At 38.0% G+C, this 21,790-nt stretch overlaps 1 protein-coding gene across 6 annotated transcripts in view; it reads left to right on the forward strand.

Annotated features, from left to right (window-relative positions):
• Nucleotides 1-21,790, forward strand: part of LOC130221377 (trinucleotide repeat-containing gene 6A protein-like) — a 43,128-nt gene that overhangs the window by 3,680 nt on the left and 17,658 nt on the right. For 3 of the 6 annotated variants that reach the window (XM_056453829.1, XM_056453828.1, XM_056453834.1), the window contains exons 3-8: nucleotides 5,220-5,309; nucleotides 12,014-12,331; nucleotides 12,939-12,986; nucleotides 16,148-18,727; nucleotides 20,655-20,861; nucleotides 20,958-21,121. In XM_056453829.1, coding sequence (XP_056309804.1) covers nucleotides 12,941-12,986; nucleotides 16,148-18,727; nucleotides 20,655-20,861; nucleotides 20,958-21,121 — 2,997 coding nt within the window. In that variant the 5' untranslated portion in view covers nucleotides 5,220-5,309; nucleotides 12,014-12,331; nucleotides 12,939-12,940. Of the gene's footprint in view, nucleotides 1-5,219; nucleotides 5,310-7,166; nucleotides 7,268-12,013; nucleotides 12,332-12,938; nucleotides 12,987-16,147; nucleotides 18,728-20,654; nucleotides 20,862-20,957; nucleotides 21,122-21,790 lie in introns of those variants that run through there. The other 3 variants (XM_056453831.1, XM_056453830.1, XM_056453833.1) reach the window with 2 other exon arrangements.

Raw genomic sequence — 21,790 nt, forward strand, 5'->3', positions numbered from 1 at the left:
GATTATCATAATACAACAATAGATTTTCTCACATACGACAGCAAAATGCTGCTGAAGTGACAGTCAATCCGCTCAGGAGATGACGTTCATGTGGTTTTATCAAAGAGATATGACTATGGTGCGTGTTAAAGCAGCATTATTCATTCACATATTCAAAAAAAACAAAACATTCCTTGTTCAAAAGCTTATCTTATTTTTATGGTAAGATTTTATCCTCATTTTGTTCATTGTGGAAATCCTAGAACCAATATCAATCGCCAAGTTATAAGCTTTTATCTTTACACGTATATGAGAGATAGTTGGCATCATTTACAAAAAATGTTTGTGTGTAGCAGCAGTTACTGCAAACCAAGCCACTCTAGGGGGACACTCACACGACAGTGTTTTCAACCAAAAATTAGAAACTTTCTACATGACACTGCAACTTTTGGGACTGAAAAGGCAGAAATTTAAATATGGGTTTCAAAGTGGAAGTTTTTGAAAGAGTTAAGTGTGCCATTGTCTTATCTGTGTAAACACCTGAAATTGAAAGAGTCAACGTCATTCGCATGTTTAGGAGAGTGTAGATTAAAGTAGGGCTGGGTGATATGACTTTTTATAAAAATCCCATATTTTTCCCACAAATCTAATAAACGATTTAATTAAAATTTTGCCCTGCTCCTTAATGCATGGGGTTGAAGGTTAACTTGCACAATTATGGGATAAAAAATGCTACTGAATAACTTTTTCTCAAGATCCTTGCTGTCATTTAAAGATTTTTATAATAATATTTAATAATAATAATAATAAAATTTTAGTAATTTGTTAAATAAAGTGAAGGTAAACCCATGATGATTGTTTAAAGGTGGACTTTTTCCACAATGATTTGTTTCACTATTATTTTATGCTGTTTATTTCAACATGAACATGCAGTCAGAGGTTTTTATTTTGTCCTATATCATTCATTCATTTTCTTTTTGGCTTAGTCCCTTTATTAATCAGGGGTCGCCACAGCGGAATAAACCGCCAACTTTATCCTGCATATGTTTTACGCAGCGGATGCCTTTCTAGCTGCAACCCATCACTGGGAAACATCCACACACATCCATTCACACACATACACTACGGACAATTTAGCCTTCGCAATTCACCAATACACGTCTTTGGACTTGTGGGGTAAACTGGAGCACCCGGAGGAAACCCACGCGAACACGGGGAGAACATCCAAACTCCACACAGAAACACCAACTGACCCTGCCACCGTGCAGCCCTTTTCCTATATCAGTTTATATAAATTATTCAAGCTCGGCTAGTAGGTTTATTGCTTTTATTTACGTTGGGCTGCTGCATCTGGTAGACTGATGCAGAGAGCAACATTTGTCACAGTCTTAATATTTTTACGCTATCTAGTAACAAACATCTTTGGGTCTGGGTCAAGAAATTTTCCTGAAATCAGATTGGTAACCGTTACTTCCATTAATATATTGACAACACCGGTTGAAGTTATCAATTACTTCTGACCGTGAGAAATAGAAAAGTGTGGCGTGTGAGCACGTTTAAATGCATCTCTCACAGTGAATATGTAAGACTTGTGCCGTTTTTATTCATGGGTGTTCTTGTGCTGTTTTGTTTTCTTCATTCTGTAACATTTCCCTGACTTCCTTGCTCACTGCCATGTAGTTTGTGTGTTTCTATGGCAACGCGTGGGAAACTACGGGAGCTCAGAGTGTCGCATGTGTTTGAGTGAAAACCTATTTTCGTTCCAACAAATCGATGCAAAAAACACATTCAAGTTAACTGATAATATTATCACCCTAGATTAAAGTCAAGTGCAAAGAAGCATAAATAAACAATAATGGAGTATGCCTTAGTGTTGTTGCTCAAGTACTTCCTAATGCTTTATCAGCAAAGTATGAATTCACTTTACAATCAAAAGAAGAGACGTCTTACACACATGGCAAATTATATAGACACAAGCACCAAGCCACTGTCGTCACAACGTCATACTGACCTAGCATATGTAATACAGCATAAACGGCCATTTTCACTGATATTTAAACACTGATTGATTTGAAACTGTTTTCTTGTAGATGTGTAGTTTGAACATGGCCTAAGACACTGAAAAGACTTGGTCATGAGCTGCTCGTGTGTAAATGAACACAGTGCTGATCTTCACTGGTGAACAAGCAGCACATCCGCGTAAGTGTGATGTCACGCGAAGGAGTTTACGGGTTCATGCGCCATCTCAAACTGTATGGGGGGGCTCATCAAATAGTATTAATAAACGTTTACAAAGCAATGTAATACTTTTGAAAATCACTATATATATCTATATATATCTATATATATCTATATATATCTATATCTATATAGATATATATATATATATATATATATATATATATATATATATATATATATATATATATATATATATATATATATATATATATATATATATATATATATATATATATATATATATATATATATATATATATATATATAATCCATGCCTAATATCCAATGTACAGAAAGTGATTAATTTTTTATAAATTGTTAAAATGTTGGTGTCTTTGATGCAGCAGGTCCAGAGACTGTTGTATACACCATTATTTTATATAAAATGAATGGTCCCACTTTATATTAAGTGGCCTTAACTAATATGTGCTTGCACTGAAATTAATCATTTGCTACAATGTATTTATTGTATAAATGTTTTTGTCATGCTTATAATTGAAATAATGCATGCAATTATATCTGTAATTGTGTTTTAATTACACCGTTGACCATCCCTTACACCTTAACCTACCCTTAAACCTATCGATACCACCAAACAACCCTACGACTATCCCACCTCAAGTGTTCTGCAATACATTATAAAGACAGTAGATACATTGTATTTATTTTTTAATGCAAGGACATAGTAGTTACGGCCGCCTAATTAAAAGTGGGACCAAATGAACTTTAATGTGTTGTATGACTGAAAAGTGGTCATAAACGAATATTTTCTCAATTCAGATGATTGGCGGCTTAAACCCGGAACCAGTATTTCATATGTCACGACGTAACAAGCAGACAATGTAAACAATTTCTTTTGCGATGTGTTGTGCTTTGCTATATTGCAGGTTCTTGTTTGTTTGTTTTTATTGTGATTCGGCGTGCGTAATCTTTTCTGGCCGTCTGCTTGTAATCTGCTGGTTGATGCATTCTTGTCATTGAAGTATACTTTGCGTGTGCTGGTTTGAGTTTGACTGGTCTTGTTTCAGCTGTGATTATTATTATGTTGGCGCTTCATAAACAGATGCCCCTGTCATTGTGTTTGTGTATGGGAGGCTTCTGTTGTTGAGATGACCATCTGGTTAAACACTTTAAGGAGAAGAGGTTGTTCCTGGGGGAGGGGCAGGGTTGTGCAGTTTGAGCTCGGTCTTGATAGGCTGACTTCAGTCCCCAACATGCCCCCCCCCCCCTTTCCTCATGGAAGAAACTACATTCTTCTTTTCACGTCAGATACTTGTTTGGCATTCTCACGTATTTATGTGATGCTCGAGGCTAATTTTATGATCTTGTAGGCTTCCTCGGTTGTTGAAACAGCAGGTAGTGTGACTCTCTCTACCCCCTACTGTTGGTAACTGCTCTTCTTAGCAGGCTGCTACATCAGTAAGAGTGAAGTCACTGTCTGTTTGAGTGACAGTTGTTTTAGCTGTCATTCTTTAGACTTTGCCAGAACTTCCCAGTGCTGTAGTGTAATTTTGCAGTGAGATGGTGATTTTTGTATTTCGAAAGGTGTATTTTTCCAGTGATCTAATGGCTAAAGATTGAAATTGATCTATTCGTCATATATAATTGCTTTATAGAGCTGCTGCTACATCTTTTTACTATATTATTGTGACAAAAGAATTCATAAGGATATCATCATAATGTCTATTGAATATTGTAAAGATGTAAAAGGTATCAGTCAAACTCATGTTCACACAAAGAAAGTCAGTTTCATTGGTAAATATTTATTGCAGGATGTGGTATCTAGTGCTGTGTGATTTTAATTGAAATCGTATCAAAATCACGATTTAGACATAACCTAAATTTCCTTAAAGCAAGATTCAAAAAAAGCAAGAACAGGAGAATGAGTAGGCTGGGGATGAGTTCAGCACAGAAGGACTTTGTTCCAAAAAAATGGCAACATCTGTGATGTGGAATAACTTTTGATACTGGAAGGCGGATGTATCACAGAACCAGGTAATTTATAAAAACCCCATCAGTCAAATATCGAGTCTTAAGCCTGGATTATACTCTACGCATATGCTAGTTTGCTTGAGTGCGTGTGGCGAATGTGATGTCATCAATGTCTTTACGGAGGTTTGCTTTGGGTGCGCGCGACGTGATTTTTGCTGGTGGAGCGCACACAATGTTTTAAAACTTGAGCGAACAGTTTGCATGACACCACATTTGCCAGCGACACACAGCATCACGCTCTTTCTCATTCATGCGCGCGCGCACGCACGCACGCACACACACACACACACACACACACACACACACACACACACACACACACACACACACACACACACACACACATATACATACACATACATGCACTTAAACAGCATCCACGTGGAAGCGCACGTGCTTGCTCGCTAGCTGGCTCAGGAGTGATAATGTTAGACCGCCCGCTCCCGTTCAAATTACACCAGAGTTACTGACCACTCCCGCACTTTATTTGTAAATTTATTCCTGCACCGCAAGAAATCTGGTCGGGTCTTGCAGCTCTCATGGTACAGCAGTTCGTAATTGCCTAGTTCGTATGTTCTTTTTCGAGACCAGGTCACTTGGTGCGCGACTTGCCATCTTACCTCACCTCTTTCTCTCTCCTCCACACTGTCCCGTGATGACAGTCACGCAAATTTGTCCCATTTAAAATAATAACTGTATGTTGTTATTATTATTGATAGTGTTTACAAGACAATAATTGTGCATCTTGCATAGATTAGCAAATCAAGTGGATCTTTAGTGTGGGTAGTTAGGAAAAAAGTGTTTGACCCACAGAGATAGTTGGCTGTTTATAGAGGAGTAATTTCCCAGTGTAATCCGTTAAGGAGATTATCAGAGGCTTTCTCCCCTTTCCGAAATGCGTTGCTGCATCATTTGTTTGGAGATGTAGCTGTGGGTAACTTTTAGATTTGCTAAAGATGAAGCCAAGTTATTGTGTCTTATCTGCCGTTTGATCCTTTTGTTTTTAGGGAAATCATTCAAAACACGGATGGAGAGTGGACGGAGGAAAGTGTAGAGCTTATTGGAATGACGATAAGGAAGAGGGGGCTGGTATAAAGGTAGGAACTATGGTCTGAATATTAGGCTAAAAATGGCAATAGAGTTATTTTAGATGCATTGTCATGGCATCAACCATTAAATAATATTCATTAATGAAATTGCACGGTCTGTGTTTATTTTTGATTAGGAAAGAACAGCAAAGCATTCTTATCATAAGTGACCACACTTTGCCTTTTATGCAGACCAAGGCACATCATAGTAACATGTCAGTGGGTGTAGCATTTTTCCACTAAGTAATGTGGAATGGCTGATAGCTCAGGTCTTTATCTCTTGACCTTGTCTTCACTCTCACAGTAGCTTAAAGCTAAAGCCAGCGGTGTGACTGACGCTCAGTTCAGCGACTAAATGCTCTCTTTGGTAATATGTTTGGAGGGCTACCTGTGGTTTTGCTAATAGACAATCAAAAGTTCTGATCAATTGTTGCCTTTTGAGAGCGTATTTTGAACATAGGAGAAGACTTTAAAGTGTTGTGACGTAATCGTTTCATCTGCATCATTTGGTGTCTGCTGCTTAGAGATTCGTACGGCAAATATCCAAGAATCATGTTACCAGTACCCACCCCTCCCTTGTCACCCCGGGTGACTTTTTACTTATCTGCCGGCCCAGATGTCCTTGTCGTCTTCATGAGACTGAGCAATACTTAAGCAATAAAGTTGACTCTTATTGGCTGCTATGCGCACAATAATATTTTGATCCTTTTTGTTTTGGCTAGATAACAAACACACTCTCACGCATATGTTTATTCTTCAAAATAATCACTTCAGTTCAACTAAAATACCAGCTGTAGTATCTTGAAACCCACTCAGCCTTTCAACTATCATTTATAACATCCCAACTGTCTGGACATTTTTTAAGTATTTGTCATTGCTCTTTTTTTCCTTAGGTTAGCAAAGCTTTAGGTTCAGATAATGGAAAACCCTTCTAGAAATGATTTGTGATGTCTGTGTTTGCGACGAAGGTTTATTTTGTTGACTTAATCGCCTGTTGCTTAGCAATCACTGTGCACAATACAGATTTGCTTGCGAGGAAGAGCCACTGGCAAAGATGATCTGCATTAACTCATCGAGGCTGGAGAAGCACTTACAAATGCCAAAAGCAAAACTTCAGACTCCTAACAGATAGTTCCTTGTCTTGTTGGCTATAATAGTTATGGATTACTGACATAACTGACACCCAAATATGGAAAGGCGTTTCAAGTCAAGACCTGTTCATGCATAGTTGTAATTTTAAGACAAATTGCATACCTGATCATGTCTGCTCGTTTTTCTTTAGAGAGCCTTGAAGAAACAGATTTTTTTGTTATTATTATTATATTCTTTGTCTCCATTTGCCTTTTGACATTTGCACATACTTATATTTTATTTATTTATTTATTTATTTTGAATTTGTGCAATACTGAAACGCAATCATATATGACTGTGTTCCTGGAAAAATGGCTTTCTGTACTATATTAAAGCGGAAAGCATTCATACTTTTTCTAAGATGGTAGTCTTGCTATTGAATGCATCGCTGGTTGTTGCAGTGCAGGGTATTCTGCTTGTTGCAACGTGACCACCTAACTTCCTGACAGTTGTCATTCCACAACAAGCAAGTCAAATCTGTCTGCGCAGGCAGTTGCCTATAAGAAAACCCAGACCTGTTGCATGGTAGCAGTATTCTTTTACCTTTTGCTTCTTTTTTTGAACTCCTCTGCTGAAACATTCAAGTGATAAAGTAGACTTTAAAAAGGAAGCCCCCAGAAAAGCTCCCCCCTCATAGAGCCCCCACTACAGGCTGCAGGAGGAGCTGGCAGGAGTTTCAGCTCGAGAAGTAAAATGACACCGTGCCCCTCCATTTTTTTTTTTTTTTCTTATGAAATGCTAAGAGAAGGAACAAAGCTGGATGTCTTTTGAAGGCTTCTGGTAAACCTGGACAGGAGGGAAAAGAAAGCTGTGATCTAATCCTGTATTACTTGAAGGTAGACGCTTTTTGTAATGCACTCCAAATACATTTTGCTTTATATCTTAAGCTCTTCTGTTCCTTTTTCTTGTTAAATTGTTGCATTTGAAAATCTTCATAGCTGATGGTGGTGCGAGAGGAATTGTATATTATGCTAGTCTGTTTATTAGGAGCTCTCTGTTTTGGAGGGGGACAGGGGGTTTCACTGTGTGGTCTGTCTATTGTCATTTATTTAATTCTTTTTAAACCTGAAACTGAATTGCTGCTCTGTGAGGTCATTCCTAAAGAGGAAATTCCACAGCCCAAACAATGTCCATGCACAAACTGCTGGATATTGCAAACAGTTGAGCTCAGAGTGCGCAGTGTTATGAAACTGAATGTTCTGTGGTTTTAACTTTCTTCTTTTTAGAACTGTACGTCTGAAGTTAGATGCTAAACTTATTTTTGTATGTTCTTTTTATTCTAGATATTAATAGCAAAATGCATAACGTGTTTTTGAGAACACATACTAATGTGTTTTCTAAAATACCTCGTAAAATGGGACTCATGGATGTAATAATCATTACTAATCCTGTTGCAGTGTATTAGTTCCATGGAACAGTAATTTCAGTTTTCAAAGAGTGTTGTTATTTCTTGGCAGTCCTAATTTTATTTCTGTAATCTGAATGATCAGAGAAGTGAATTAGAATGTGTTAACAACATCTTGTGGAGTTAATAGTTGTTGTGAAAGGGGTCTCTGTTGACACGCAGATGAAGGTGATGGTTTAAATGTAGATCTAAGAGGGGTGAGTGTTGCTTAGTAATGCACTAGTAATCTTCATTCAAAGGCCAGAAAATTACATGATTTGTTTTGACTGATATCGAGACTATTGCAGAATTGTTTGTGTGTGGATATGTCTTAATGAGTTCGTTTTAAGTGAGGCCAGCAGGTGTAAATTATGTTGCATATAAACATTTGTGTACATGCACTTTGACTCTCTTATGGAGATTAAGATGTGTTTATTGCACTTTACAGCTTACTATCAGTTGCAGATACTTATAAGTATTTCAAAGATTAATGAACTGCTAGACTGGTTATAACTGCAGTTTTTTTTTTTTTGTATGATGACTGCCGTAAGACTTGTCTAACATCTTTTAGGAATGTGACACAAAGTATTTAATTTGACTGAATATTTAAGGGAGATGCAGTCAATTCTCGTGCACACCAGGATGTTTATCACTCACCTTTATTGCCAACTTTTTTCCAAGACTTTTTTTCAACGTTCATGCCCAAGCTAATTTTTTACTTTTTTCTTTTAACTTGCATTGAGCTGATTAAATGTGCAGAATTACACCCTGACATTAGATGGCGCTTAATGAGAAACGTATAATCCAGTACACTAGGTGACAATCTGCTACTTTAGTCATCTGACGCCTGTTACACAAATTAAGTCACCCTTTTTTACTTGTATATTTATCGCTCAAGCTTTTCCACTTTAGTTGAACTTTTTTTTGCTACGGCACACACAATCCTGATCAAAATCTTGCAGAAAAAAGTCATGAAGGAAAGTGAAGAGATTGCTCGCCATTGTAACTTTATCGAGATATATCCAGCTGCAGAACCGCAGAACCACACACGTTTCAGGCACACACAATCTAGCACACACGATTTAGGCAAACCATATATGGTAACTAACTAACTCCTTAGCATTATCGCCACCTGTTGAATTTCACAAATATGGTTTCCCATTTCAGTCATTGTTATTATATCGTAACGATCATTTTAACATCTCTGCTGTTTCTGAACTCAAATTTTGTAAATCAAAATAATTGGTTAAAGACACTTATGACTTTAGTCACGTGTCCACGTACACAAAGAAAACCGTCAGACCGTCTAATTGTAGGATTAAGTGTAATCAATAATTCAGGGTCTTAATATTATCATACTTGGTTAAAATCACTTTGTTGTAAAATATAAAAAGCAAACAATAATGTGTCACATGAAAATTAATTACTATAGTTAATCATAAACAATATATAATATAGTTATAAACTGATTATCTTAACTGATTATCTGATTATAAGCTAATATATTTTACTAAACTGTCACAGCTGTTAGTTATATATATTTACTTATTATTATCATTTTTTTATTAATTATTAATAGTAAATTTGTTTCTATTGCTAAATTTTGGTTTAAAAACAACATATTGCCTACTACAGTATTTAATGTGGGAAACATTAAAAAGTTATTAGAAAATTAAGCAAATACACACTATTAAATCGCTTGCGTAAAATATTAATATAGTGTTATAGATTTATTACATGTAAAATGTATTATTGCCTATATTAACTTGCTATTATTTCCTTCATTTTGAATGAATCCATTATGTAAAATAAACCTGTCCAATTTAGATCTTTCAGCAAGGCCAGCAAACGAGTATCTGCTATATTGACTCTGTCAGATAATAATGACTGATCATCTATGATGACTGATAGAAATCTGTTCAGTCTATTATATTGAATGGCGATTGGAAACAACGGTCCCCACTTGCCCGTCTCGATCGCAATATTTGTGTAAAAAAGTAAACACTATTGTTTATAGTGTACAATATTTATTAACCACATATATTAAAATATATCGACGACGATGTCCAAGAAGAAATTAATAACATTAACATCCGCCGTAACCATATATGGTTTGCCTAGATTGTGTGTGCCAGATTGTGTGTGCCTAAAACGTGTGTGGTTCTGTGGGCCTGCAGCTGGACATTATTGGCTTTTTTACAGCTCAAAGGATGTGAACAAAAGTGCCAATCGTATGTGAACAATCGTTTATCAAATAGGGCTGTACAATAATTCGATATCAATATATATCGCGATAGATTTTTTTCAATAACGGTGATATGATTTTTAAACCCATTTCCGGTATTTTAATATAAATTTGCATATATATTTTATTATATATATATATATATATATATATATATATATATATATATATATATATATATATATATATATATATATATATAAATACACATATACATTATCACTTGTCACTGAGCGGTCAGTGCTCAGCTATCAGAAAGAGCGTGATGACGTACATCACAAACACGCTGCTAGCGCTCAGCAGTTGGTTAAGCTCCGTCGCAAAGTTTTAGCTACAAAATAAGTGCCCTGAATACAGATGTGAATGAACAAGCTTCCACAACTCGATCCTTGCATACACACCTAAATTAACACTCACATACACATAAACTCGCTGTATGCTAGAACTCGCGCAAACTTACAAAACATAATTCACAATCATATTTATCAGGAATCTGGTTATTGCAAAGCTGATGAAATGGAAATAATGTGATTAATAGAGGTATTAAATCTGTTAAGTAATGAAAAGTGTTATATAAAACATTAGTTTATATAAGTAGACTATATAAAATATATAATAAATATTTTGGTAAACCTTTTTAACTTAATTGGGTAATTATACATAAATATAGACAGAACCCTTAAATAGAACCCCTAAATGAAAAGCAACCAGAACTATGAGTATACTCAAACAACTCTTTTTTTTCATTGCAAATATTAATGTAGCCAATATGCTTTTTGATTTTATTATTATTATTATTATTATTATTCTTTATCTATGTTTTTTACGATGTGGATGTCATAATTGTAAGATTTTGGTACTATTTTGATTGTTAAATATTCAGCATATACAAAAAAAACGATAAAACGTTTTTGTTCATCACATCGGTCGAGCTAACCCCCCCACATCTCTATATATTAGTTTATTTTATTTATATATATATATATATATATATATATATATATATATATATATATATATATATATATATATATATATATATATAAGCTGAGTCTGAGAGTTTTATTTATTTGACAGTTTATTTAACATTTCTTGTTTGTAAAGACTAAATACAAATAAAAAGTAAACATACAATTTTTTACTGTTACTATAATACTGAGCCTGGAGGTATTATAGACTCTAGATTTGTGGGTACAGACGTCCATTGTGTGCATTCTTTGCAGTTTTTTCTTGTCTTTTTAATATTGTCCATATCGATATCGGAATTATTTTGTATCGACCAAGGTTACAGAGCCCAAGACATTTTTTTTTAATTACTTTTTAAAATGTATTTAATTTTTTCTTTTGCCTGCCGTTTTGCGCGTCAGTGTACACACTCACATTAGTTGCATTTGTTTAGTCACGAGGCGTTAACCATCGGTGATAATCGTGCATGATAATCAGCCTGGTTTGTACAAGCCTTAAAGGGGGTGTTATTATTGTACTGAGTTTTTTTTAACATTGTGAATCTAAACTATGTAGACTGTGTAGGTAGATCTGGTTTGATAAAAACACTCAGGTGTAAGGGCTCTGTTAGTGAAGTTCCTCTGAATGTGAGCATTGCCTCCTGAAATGTGAGGATAGCATAGCCCAAAGACATCTAAACAATCCAGAAACAGAATGTGTCAACACAGGAGTGTGAAAAAGACACACAATGCTCTAACACAGCTGTTTTTTTTTCTCTTCATAGTCACAGTGGATGCCATTTTTTTTGTTTATTTTTCTGAAACTCAAGAAAAATGTTCTCGACTAATGTTTAGTGTTAGCTGTTAATTGAGTGATGGGAAAATGTGACGTGGCTTCCTTTAGTTAATTTATTATGCTGGAATATATGGCTTTAAATTGTACAGAGTTGTGTAGAATGAACATGTTGTGGTTTGACAGTTTTAATATATGTTATCGTTTTGATTGCAGTGCCAGAACATATCAAGTCCAGTTTCAGCCAGCCTCAGTCTGCCAATTAGAACAGCAGCACCTCCACTGTAACCTGCGCCATCAGCAATGCCAAGAGGGCCCCAGCCAGCGGCCAGCCCCAAGCCCTGCCTCGGTACCCGCTCTGTGAAGTTTCGCCGCATCTCTGTCAGCACAAACAGAAACAGCTGTTGAAGCGTGGGCAATCCCTCACGGTCCTAGCTGCCACCCTGGGAACTCAAGTGCAGCTCAACTCTAGCCAGCCAGGGGAGCTTACGACTGAGAGGTCTGTCCTACACTGCGCCCAAAGCCACCTCTCAGGTACTAGCACTCCACAACATGACCTTGTCCGTAGCAGATCAGACAGCTGCACTGAGACCTATGTATGCTTTAAGTTAGTCATTGCTGATAGACACCATTCCAGGTAGAAAACATGTTGGTTAAACAGAGTTGTTTTCATGAGTATTTTTTTCTTCTTTTAATATGTCAGGTCAATAATCTGGATTATATTTCATCTTGTCAAATTGTAGGCATGGTCTTAATTTGACAATTGTTGGTTCGTTTGCAAAGATAGAGCCTTTTCGATGTTTTAAAAAATAACTTCTGATCTAGTATAATGAGATTTATTCAGTGTTTTCAGTATTATCTACTGATCACACAGAATTTAATATTGGCAAGTGCTCTTGACTTTGATAATGTTTATTTGCTTATTGCCAATAAACATCAGTCATAACATTAATAGCATGTTTTCTAATGAAAGGTTTGAATGATGCCTTTTTTTATTATGTAATGAGCTGAAATTGTCTAGGTCGGATATAGAAAAAAGCAGTTATGTTTTATTTGGGCGAATGGTGCTTTTCATTGGAGTTTAGACCTTTTGCATCTTGTATCTAGCTTTTTTCTTATGATGTTGCTCTTTGTTTTGTAGGCATGGCTCCCATTCGGGATTCTGTCAGCCACTCCCCTAACCAAACAGGTGACTCACACTTTCTTTTTCCCTCACCATGTGCTGTTGTTTACCAGTGTTGTTTAGTATGTGTTCAGTCCAAACATCAGATTGCAAATTGTTGTCAGTTACTCAGTGGTTCCTGCTTTATGGTTTCAGTGAGTAATTTTTATGCTCTCTAAATTTAGCCATTTGCACTGGAACTGCTTGTAACAATTTTTATAATGTCTTGGAATAAGCAGACTGACTTTTCTCTTTTGCTGCCAAAAGCTGTGTTTTTTTCCGGTGTTATATAAGGCCATAGCAGTACTACTGCCAACTGGTTCAAAGTGCTAACTTTTTTTAGTTTTTACTGTGCAACTTTGAGATGGTACACTTTGCCCATAACCCAGCATTCCTTTTTAAAACAAAGGTTCACCCAAAATGTAAAGGCTACTATTGTTTATGGCCCGTTTCCACTGAGTGGTACGGTACGGTTCGGCTTGGTATGCTTTTATGGCCGTTTCCACTGTACTGTACCGTACCACTTTTTCGGCACCCTTTCGAAAGGGTACCAAACACTAGAAAGAGTACCAAAAGGCGGAGCTAGACACACTGCTGAATGCTATTGGTTTACAGAGATGCGTCATTCGCTTACGCAACAAGCCAGAATGAAAACAAAAAATGCGCCATGTTTAAAATACACAGCGAGAAATTACAGCGAAATTTTATATACATATAATAATGAGCCATGGTCGATCCGGGCTCAAACAAACCTTGTAGTTGTCTTGATGAACAGCCACAAAGCCATGGAGTAGAGCAGAATCTACCCTGTGCCTTGTAGTTTTTTACGAGGCAGTCTGAAGTGCGAGCGGTTTCGCTTTCTTCCTTGAGTTCACCGCGCATCTATATCTGAAATAACAAAATTCTTGAGCTGATGATAATAACCTGCGCTTGATTAAAACCCGATCCTGTCAGACTGTACAGGGCTGTATGTGTTTATATGTTCATTTATTTATTTATTTATTTATTTAATATAATTATAGACATTACAGAAGACTGTTGCGTACTGTCATTGCAGTTATAATCAACTCATGTTCATAGAAAATTTAGTAATAAACATTTATACACAAGTATTTATGTGTATGAAGCATCTGTTTTGTGAGAAGTGCTTCTCATATGATATGTGAGCGACCTGTACAGCTTTATTGTAGACATTTCCCACCAAAAGGGTACCCTTGGTAGTGGAAACGCAAACCTGATAAAGGTGACCCATACCGACCCGAACCGTACCTGTCAGTGGAAACGAGCCATTATTGATCCCTTGTTGCATCAAAATGATATGACTAAATTGTATGAAGAGATTAACCTTAATATATAAATCTGTATGGGAAAAATAAAATAAACAAAAGTCGACTAGAATTTTAGAGTGGTGTTCTTTGTTATTTCGGACGCAAATGACTTCAGTTGACCTCAGTTATTTTTAAAACCTGTCTTTTTGTTTTCACCAAAGTCAGTCATACATTCTTGGAACAACATGAAGGTGAAGTCGAGTAAATTATGGAATTTCCATTGTTCTATCCCGTTAAACTTGTAGACTCCAAGTCTAGTTTTGGTTGATGACTCTTTTTGTCTCCCCCAGTGAGATAGAATATAAGATTGAAACATAATGTAACTTTAATTTTCCTATACCTCAGTGAACTTCAACCGAGTGTCCAATGTTACTGAGTCACTCTTAAACAAACAGTTTACTTGAGACCAGCAGTGAGGTTGTCTGTGTTTCTTTGTCTTTATCTGTTAGTAGCACAGCCAGGGAGAAAGATCTCAGACTTGGCAAGAAATCAGTGCTCTGTGAAGCTTGGCAGCCATCTTGCATAAAAATATGGAAGCTGAAGCATGCTACTAGAAAAAGATTAGTTCTTAGAACACAGCAGTCTTGTTGTTGTTTGAGTAAATTGCTGCCACACTTGGAGTGTCCACGCAAATAAGCAAACTTGTAGAATCACTTCACACTTACTGTTGCTGCTAGCAGTCTGTCGTTTCCTCCTCTTCAATCCTGGCATGCAGCATGAGCATGCTGCTGCTACAAAATGGTGGCAGCTCTACTACTGTTTCAGTCTGGCTTGAGTGAGACACCTCTCAGCAGGACAGAAACAGGGCCTACGGGCAGTTGGCCATTGTTGTGTAATCCGTAAATGGGTAAATTGTTTCAAATTATGAACAAAGTCTACCGGATGTTGTCGTTTCCAGCGTGTGATCTGATGATCTGTTTTCACTAATGTATTATAGTTAATAAGTTAAAGAATAAAGAGATTTAATTGAGCAAATAAAAAATAATTGAATATCCTCTTTTGTAAGGGGTTTTAATTATATTTCTTTGTTAGTTTTTAGATGTGCCTTTTGTATGTATTCACTCTCAGCCATGCTTTGCACTTAAGCCTGGTTTATACTTCTGCATCAAGTGATCGGCGTGACCCACGGCGCATGCAATGCGCGAAGCTGTGCATTTATACTTCTGCGCGCTGTTTCTGTTGCTCTGCAATAACACTTCCGAAACGCTAATTGGCAGTGAGGTGTTAATGTTCCTCTGTGTCGAGTTTCTTCGCTCGTGTGTTGTTTTTTTCTGAACGCTTCCTTAATGTACAAGTGGTTCAAAGTTGCTCATTTTGAGTCAGGAACCGGCAGACGTGCAACAACTTTAACTATAAGGTTAACACAAAACAAAACTTTTCATCAAGAGCTCCATCACTGGACTCCACACTTGTAAACACTCGCTCCAACGGACTCGTGTGGCTCTCGGTCCCTCCCACACTCATCAGCGCTTCCAAGACGACCAATCACAGAGCTTGAGCTATGCATCATTGTGACGTAGTTAAATTTTTTATTTTTTATTTTTTTTGGCTATGCATCCACGCGTAGGCTGCGCCGTAGCATATGTGCATGTTTGACGCAGAAGTATAAATCAGCCTTTACACTACAAGCATACAATGGCCGAGCCCAACCGAACTGTTACATACATTTGTACTGTTTTATTACAATATTAATATTTGTGTAATTTAATAGTTTTCATACCTTGCTGAATTTCTTATTTGTTCCAACAAGCATCTGTTGAAAGGAACATTAATTTTAATAATCAAATTATTAGTTAACCATATAAACAGTATTTATTTATTTATAATCTAAAAACTATTCACTTTATTTTGTGTTTGCAGGTTTGGAACACGCTGGTCTGGAACCTCAGTATGAGAATTCACCTTGGAGCACTGGCTCACCTTGCAGCGACTCGAACAGCAACTGGGGAAAAGTCATAGTAGATAAGGGACCCTGGCCCTCCATCACTGGAAGTGACCCAGAGTTAGCCTCAGAATGTATGGATGCTGACTCTGCCTCCAGCTCTGGGTCCGAAAAGAATCTCAGTATAATGCCGTCTGGGAGCTCTGGTGGTGACAGCAATGGCAATAGACAAGGTTCTCATTTCATGGTTGCAAATGGCAGCAATAATGTGGGTAATGGGAGTGTTAAGGGGCCTTGGGGTGTATCCAACGGCTCAATGCTAAGCACATGTCAAGGCTCCGGGGAGGGCCCCAGCGGCAAGCTGGCAGAAAGCAGCCATGGCAAAATAAATGCATGGGGTACCCAAGGTTCCTCAACCAATGTAGGTATAAATCCAAGCACTTTGAACCCAAATGCCAACCATGGTGCCTGGCCCGTTCTTCAGAACACTGGGCCCAACCCCCATGGGCCTGTGGGGAATGGAAATGGTGGCACCAACACTCAACAAAGCACCATAGGTCAAACACCCAGCATGCAGAGTATTAACTCTAAGATGTCCTGGGGATGCCTGCAAGAAAATATGTCCGAAGCTGAAGTCAATGGTACAAACAAGGTTCCAAGTGGGCAGCCTCAAAACCTTAACACTGAATTTAATGGACCAAATAACACTACTAACATGATGACCTCTAGTTTACCAAACTCTACAGGTTCAATGCAGATGAATGAACAGCCCCCAGGGCACCGAGCTTGGCCTATGAGTACTGGGGGCTCCCCTCAGCTCCCTATTTCTCCAGTCTCTAATGGCACTTCCATTTCTCAACATGGCAACAGTGAGGGAATCAACAGCGGGTCTTATGGTACAGCATGGGGCGTTCCGCCCAGCACTAATTACTCTGGAGACAAATGTCCCGTCCCTAAAGGCCAAGCTGTGGGCGACACTGTGAATGCAACTCTAATGCAGTCTGGAGCTAATAACTCCTCTGTGAGTGCTGCTTCTTTAAAGAATAATAATAATAACGGGATGAGTGGTCGTGGAGGAGGCTGGGACTCAGTGCCTGCTACCTCACAAAGTATGTCTTGGGGAGCAGGTAGTGCTGTTGGCTCAGCTGGGATCCCTCGCCCTTGGGGGAGTGCCTCCTCCTCCTCGTCTTCCTCTTCCTCATCTTCTTCAAACACTGGCACTAAGGTCTCAAACGGGGAGTGGAACACTTTGCCCAGCAACAGTCAGCATTCCAATGATAGCACGAACGGGAGCAGGAAGGGAACAAATGGATGGAAGTCCTTGGAGGATGATGCTCTTGGAATAGGGAGCTCCGGGCAAGTGTCCCAAGGCAGCACATGGAACAAATCTACAGGCAGTGAAGGAAGTGGAGATAGTTCAGGAGGTCACAGTGAGAGGGATGGACAGCGTGGTGGAAACCGAAGGAGGGGTAATCAGCAGGGTATGATCAACGCTGCTCTCTCTAAAATTGATGTGGACCCCAGGGTGCTGTCCAACACAGGGTGGGGACAAACTCCAGTTCGCCAGAACACTGCCTGGGATGTTGCAAACTCTGATAAAAAGGCAGGAAATGGACAGATAAGCTGGGGCAGTGCTCCTCCTCAGGCATCTAACTCAGGTGGGTGGGGAAATGGACCCAGCACCAACAAAAGTAGCGATTCTTCAATGTCTGGGTGGACTGAGCCGAAACCGTCTACTGGCTGGGGAGAAACCAAAGGCCCAGTTGGGCAAAGTGGATGGGAGGATGCCCCTTCTGTGACAATGAACAGGGGTGGTTCCTCATGGAATGCCAGCAAGGATGAGAAGTCATCCTCATGGAATAGTGCACCGAAGGCAAAACAGGGATGGGATGGTCCCTCTGCTGGAGAGGGATGGAGTGGAGAAGGTCAGAAGGGAAATCATTGGGGAGAACCCCAGAAATCTGGTTCAGGTGGCTGGGACAGTGACAGTGACCGGTCTGGATCAGGCTGGAGTGAGCCTGGGCGATGTGGGACGAGCAATACCTGGGGAGGCAGCGGAGGTTCTAACACTCCTGACCAGAGTGGTCAAACCACAGGCTGGGGAGAGCCTCTCAAGACCAACAATCAAAACCAAACCTGGGGAGAGCCAATCAAACCAAGCCACTCTAACCCAGCTTGGGGTGATAAAACAAAATCGAACAACTCTTTAGAGTGGGGCAAATCCCAAGAAACCAGCATGGGAACATTTAGGAGTGTAAATACTTCTCAAACTGCAGCTCCTTCTCAAAACAAACCTACTGGATGGCTGGGAGGCCCAATACCTGCTGCCTCTAAAGAAGAAGAATCTAGTGGATGGGAAGAGCCATCCCCTGAATCCATCAGGCGCAAAATGGAAATTGATGATGGTACTTCAGCATGGGGAGATCCCAACAAGTATAACTACACCAATGTAAACATGTGGAACAAGAACACTGCTGGAGAACAGGATGGCATGTCTGTATCTCAACCCCCACAAGCCCAAAGCTCCATGGCTCCAAAAGAAAAGAGCTGCAGCTCAGGTAGGTGTCTTCGTTTTTGCCAGTATCCTGACAGTTATTACTCACCCATTATATTTATCTTTAGTCATGAAGTCATCCATTTGGAATTTTTCTGTATGTTTTTTTTTCTTCCCTTCTATCCCTTTCCTCTAATACCTCAGGCACTGACAAGTTCTGAACATAAGGGTGATTGTATATTTGTTTATGCAGTACAGAGGAATTGATTTACATTGTACAATTAAATGAATGAATTATTTGCTAAATAGAATATGTAAAGGTGCATGTTCAACATGTATTCCCACTTCATTTGAAATTGGCGGAGGATGAGCTGTGTTCAGGGAAAAATAGGCTTGAGTTACATTCTGACCAATGATGTAGTCATATGGCAGCAACTTGAGCAGCAGGACACACATGAACAGGGCTATTTTTGTAGGAAGTATTCAGGGCATAGGCTGGATGGTGAAAGTACGAAATCCTCACTGGTTAAATGTAAGATGATCCATCAGAAGGACTTCAGCGTAAACAAAGCTTACATAAGCATGTTTATGCAAGGGTCGGATTTGGGCCATTGGAAAGTTTGTAAGTGCAGTTCAATCTCTCATTGGAGCTTATTTGTAAATATAAATTGTATTGTCCTGGTTAGTGGGTTTCAGTTTTAAAACAATAAGCTGTGCCTTGTTTTAGTATGTTAATTGTTTTGTTTAGATGTAGTAGATATTAGCAGATAATGTAGTAGATAATACATTTTGCTTCAGATTCTTTTTTTTTTATTTTTTTTTTTTTAGCTTGAACCCTTTTTGCAGGGTTCTCATGGGTCATGGAATATCATGTAATTTTAAAAGATCTATTCTGGTGTCTTCACAATACTGGGATTTCCAACTTCGATACCTAGCTAATATCAATATTCTATATCATTTTTGATACCACAAGGAACAAATTCCACAACATTGAGGATACAAATAAAGTAACAAGGGAAAAAAACGAACCAATTTTGCATTGTCAAGTAAAATTACATTTTATACCAGCAGTATGTTAGCAGTCCTCAAGTCCAAAAGGAAAATAATTACTATAAAAATAATAATAGTGCAATCTTCTCTTATTCTCGGATTAAAACAAACGTGTTAATCTTAATATCATTATTAATCAATATTATTAAATGTACTAGAGATAACATGGACAATTGTTTTTTTGTTTTTGCTAAAAATGAACAAAAACAGTTCAAATACTTTAGCAGATCTATTGCATATTACTTGTAAGTGGTATTAATAATGCATGACCATTTATAATACAAATTTTCCAGTATTTAACATGTAATAGTTTTTGTTTCTGCATTTATTTCATATGTAATCTGTGCATGTACACATGCATGGTTTTATAATTATTTTTATATATAATTTTTCAAGAGAAATACATTTTCTGTTCTTCTACTTTTCTAAATGATAAAAGAAGTAATTTTGCTGACAGTTATTCAACTCTCTGCTGGTCAGAAGAGAGAGCAAAGCCAGTATTGATACTTACCCAATCCAACATTCTATTGTTTTAAATATTTATTGATACATTTATATTTTTGACAATGATAGTCTATTCCAGACACAAAATGTCAGCCAATTTTATATATATTTTTTGTTCAAGTAACAGAATATAAGAAATTTTTGTCATTTAAAAATGTTCTCCCATTTGTCAAATTATTATTATAATTTGCAGTGAAAAATACATATTTACACACCTTAGCTCTTTGTTACTTTTTTGTACCTCTAGAACAATTGGTCTCTGTAATTTTATATAAAGGGAACATTCAGAGAAACAAAGATGAAAAGTGTATTATTATTACGATGGAAGTGTCTATAACTATTACGATGGAAAGTGTCTATCTATTGTTTTATCGAAAAACCATCTATTGCGGAAACCTCTCATTTGTTGCCTTCATCATTATGTGCACTTTATGTAGGGTGGGGAGAGACGTATGGTGGGCCACAGAAAATGGAGTCCTCTACCTGGGAACATCCTGCTCCACCTGTCACTGTGGACAATGGCACGTCTGCTTGGGGAAAGCCTGTCGATGCAGGTTCTAGCTGGGAAGAGCCGGGAAGGGATAACTCTGGAGGCAGTGGCTGGGGCAGCGCTCCTGTGGGACAGCAGGCACAGCACAAGTCTGGTATGCCACATTATTTAAAAAATCAATAAAGGGAAAAAAGAAAGGAAAAAAACATTATTCTTCAATTAATTTTCAATTTTATTTTTGTGTTTTTAGCATCCAAACCTATGCAAGACAACTGGTGTGGAGAGGAGATGTCCATTGGAGGGCACTCCAACTGGGACGAGGGAGAGGAAGTAGAGATTGGAATGTGGAACAACAATCCATCACAGGAAATGAACCAAACTGGAAACTGGTCGTACAAGAAGATGCCTCCAAAGGTAATGATCAAAACCTCATTTAGGCTAGCGGAACTACTTGAAGACTTAGGCCAAATCCCAATTCTACGCCTTAGCCCTTTCCCTTACCCCTACCCCTCGTTTCATGCGTTCACGTGAAGGCGTAGGGGTGTCCCAATTCTCTTAAGCTTGAAGGCGTAGGGCTAAAGGGAAGGGCTATATACCCCTTCGAACAGAGATTTTTCAGGACCACGCTAGAAACCATAGGCTAAGGAAATTTCCCAGAATACACCAGCCACAACGGCAGTATGGCTCCACCTGGAAGTAAGGAGATCCACAAAATAGTATTTTTTTGTCATTATTATGAATTTATACAACAAACATCCATATGTTTTATTATAGTCATAACCGCGTTCGTGTTTTACCGTCATGCTTAAAAAAAAATGCTACAATAAAAACCGCTAAATATATAATCTATAGTCTAAATCTATAATCCCTAAGAGTAACTCCTGTATAGTAGTCCCACAACATTCTGTCACTCGATGACACTCGAATCCCCTTTCAGAAAAGTTCAGTGGCTGGGAATGAGCTTTTTACAGTGTCTGGTATAATGTTAATGTTGTTTTTGTGTTTACATGGCCAGGGTGTAAATGCACGGTACAGTTATGATCCTATTGCCACATTATATTGTTACGATAACATGATATATGC

Source organism: Danio aesculapii, chromosome 3 (genome assembly GCF_903798145.1).
Source record: "Danio aesculapii chromosome 3, fDanAes4.1, whole genome shotgun sequence".
In the NCBI taxonomy this organism is placed as follows: domain Eukaryota; kingdom Metazoa; phylum Chordata; class Actinopteri; order Cypriniformes; family Danionidae; genus Danio; species Danio aesculapii.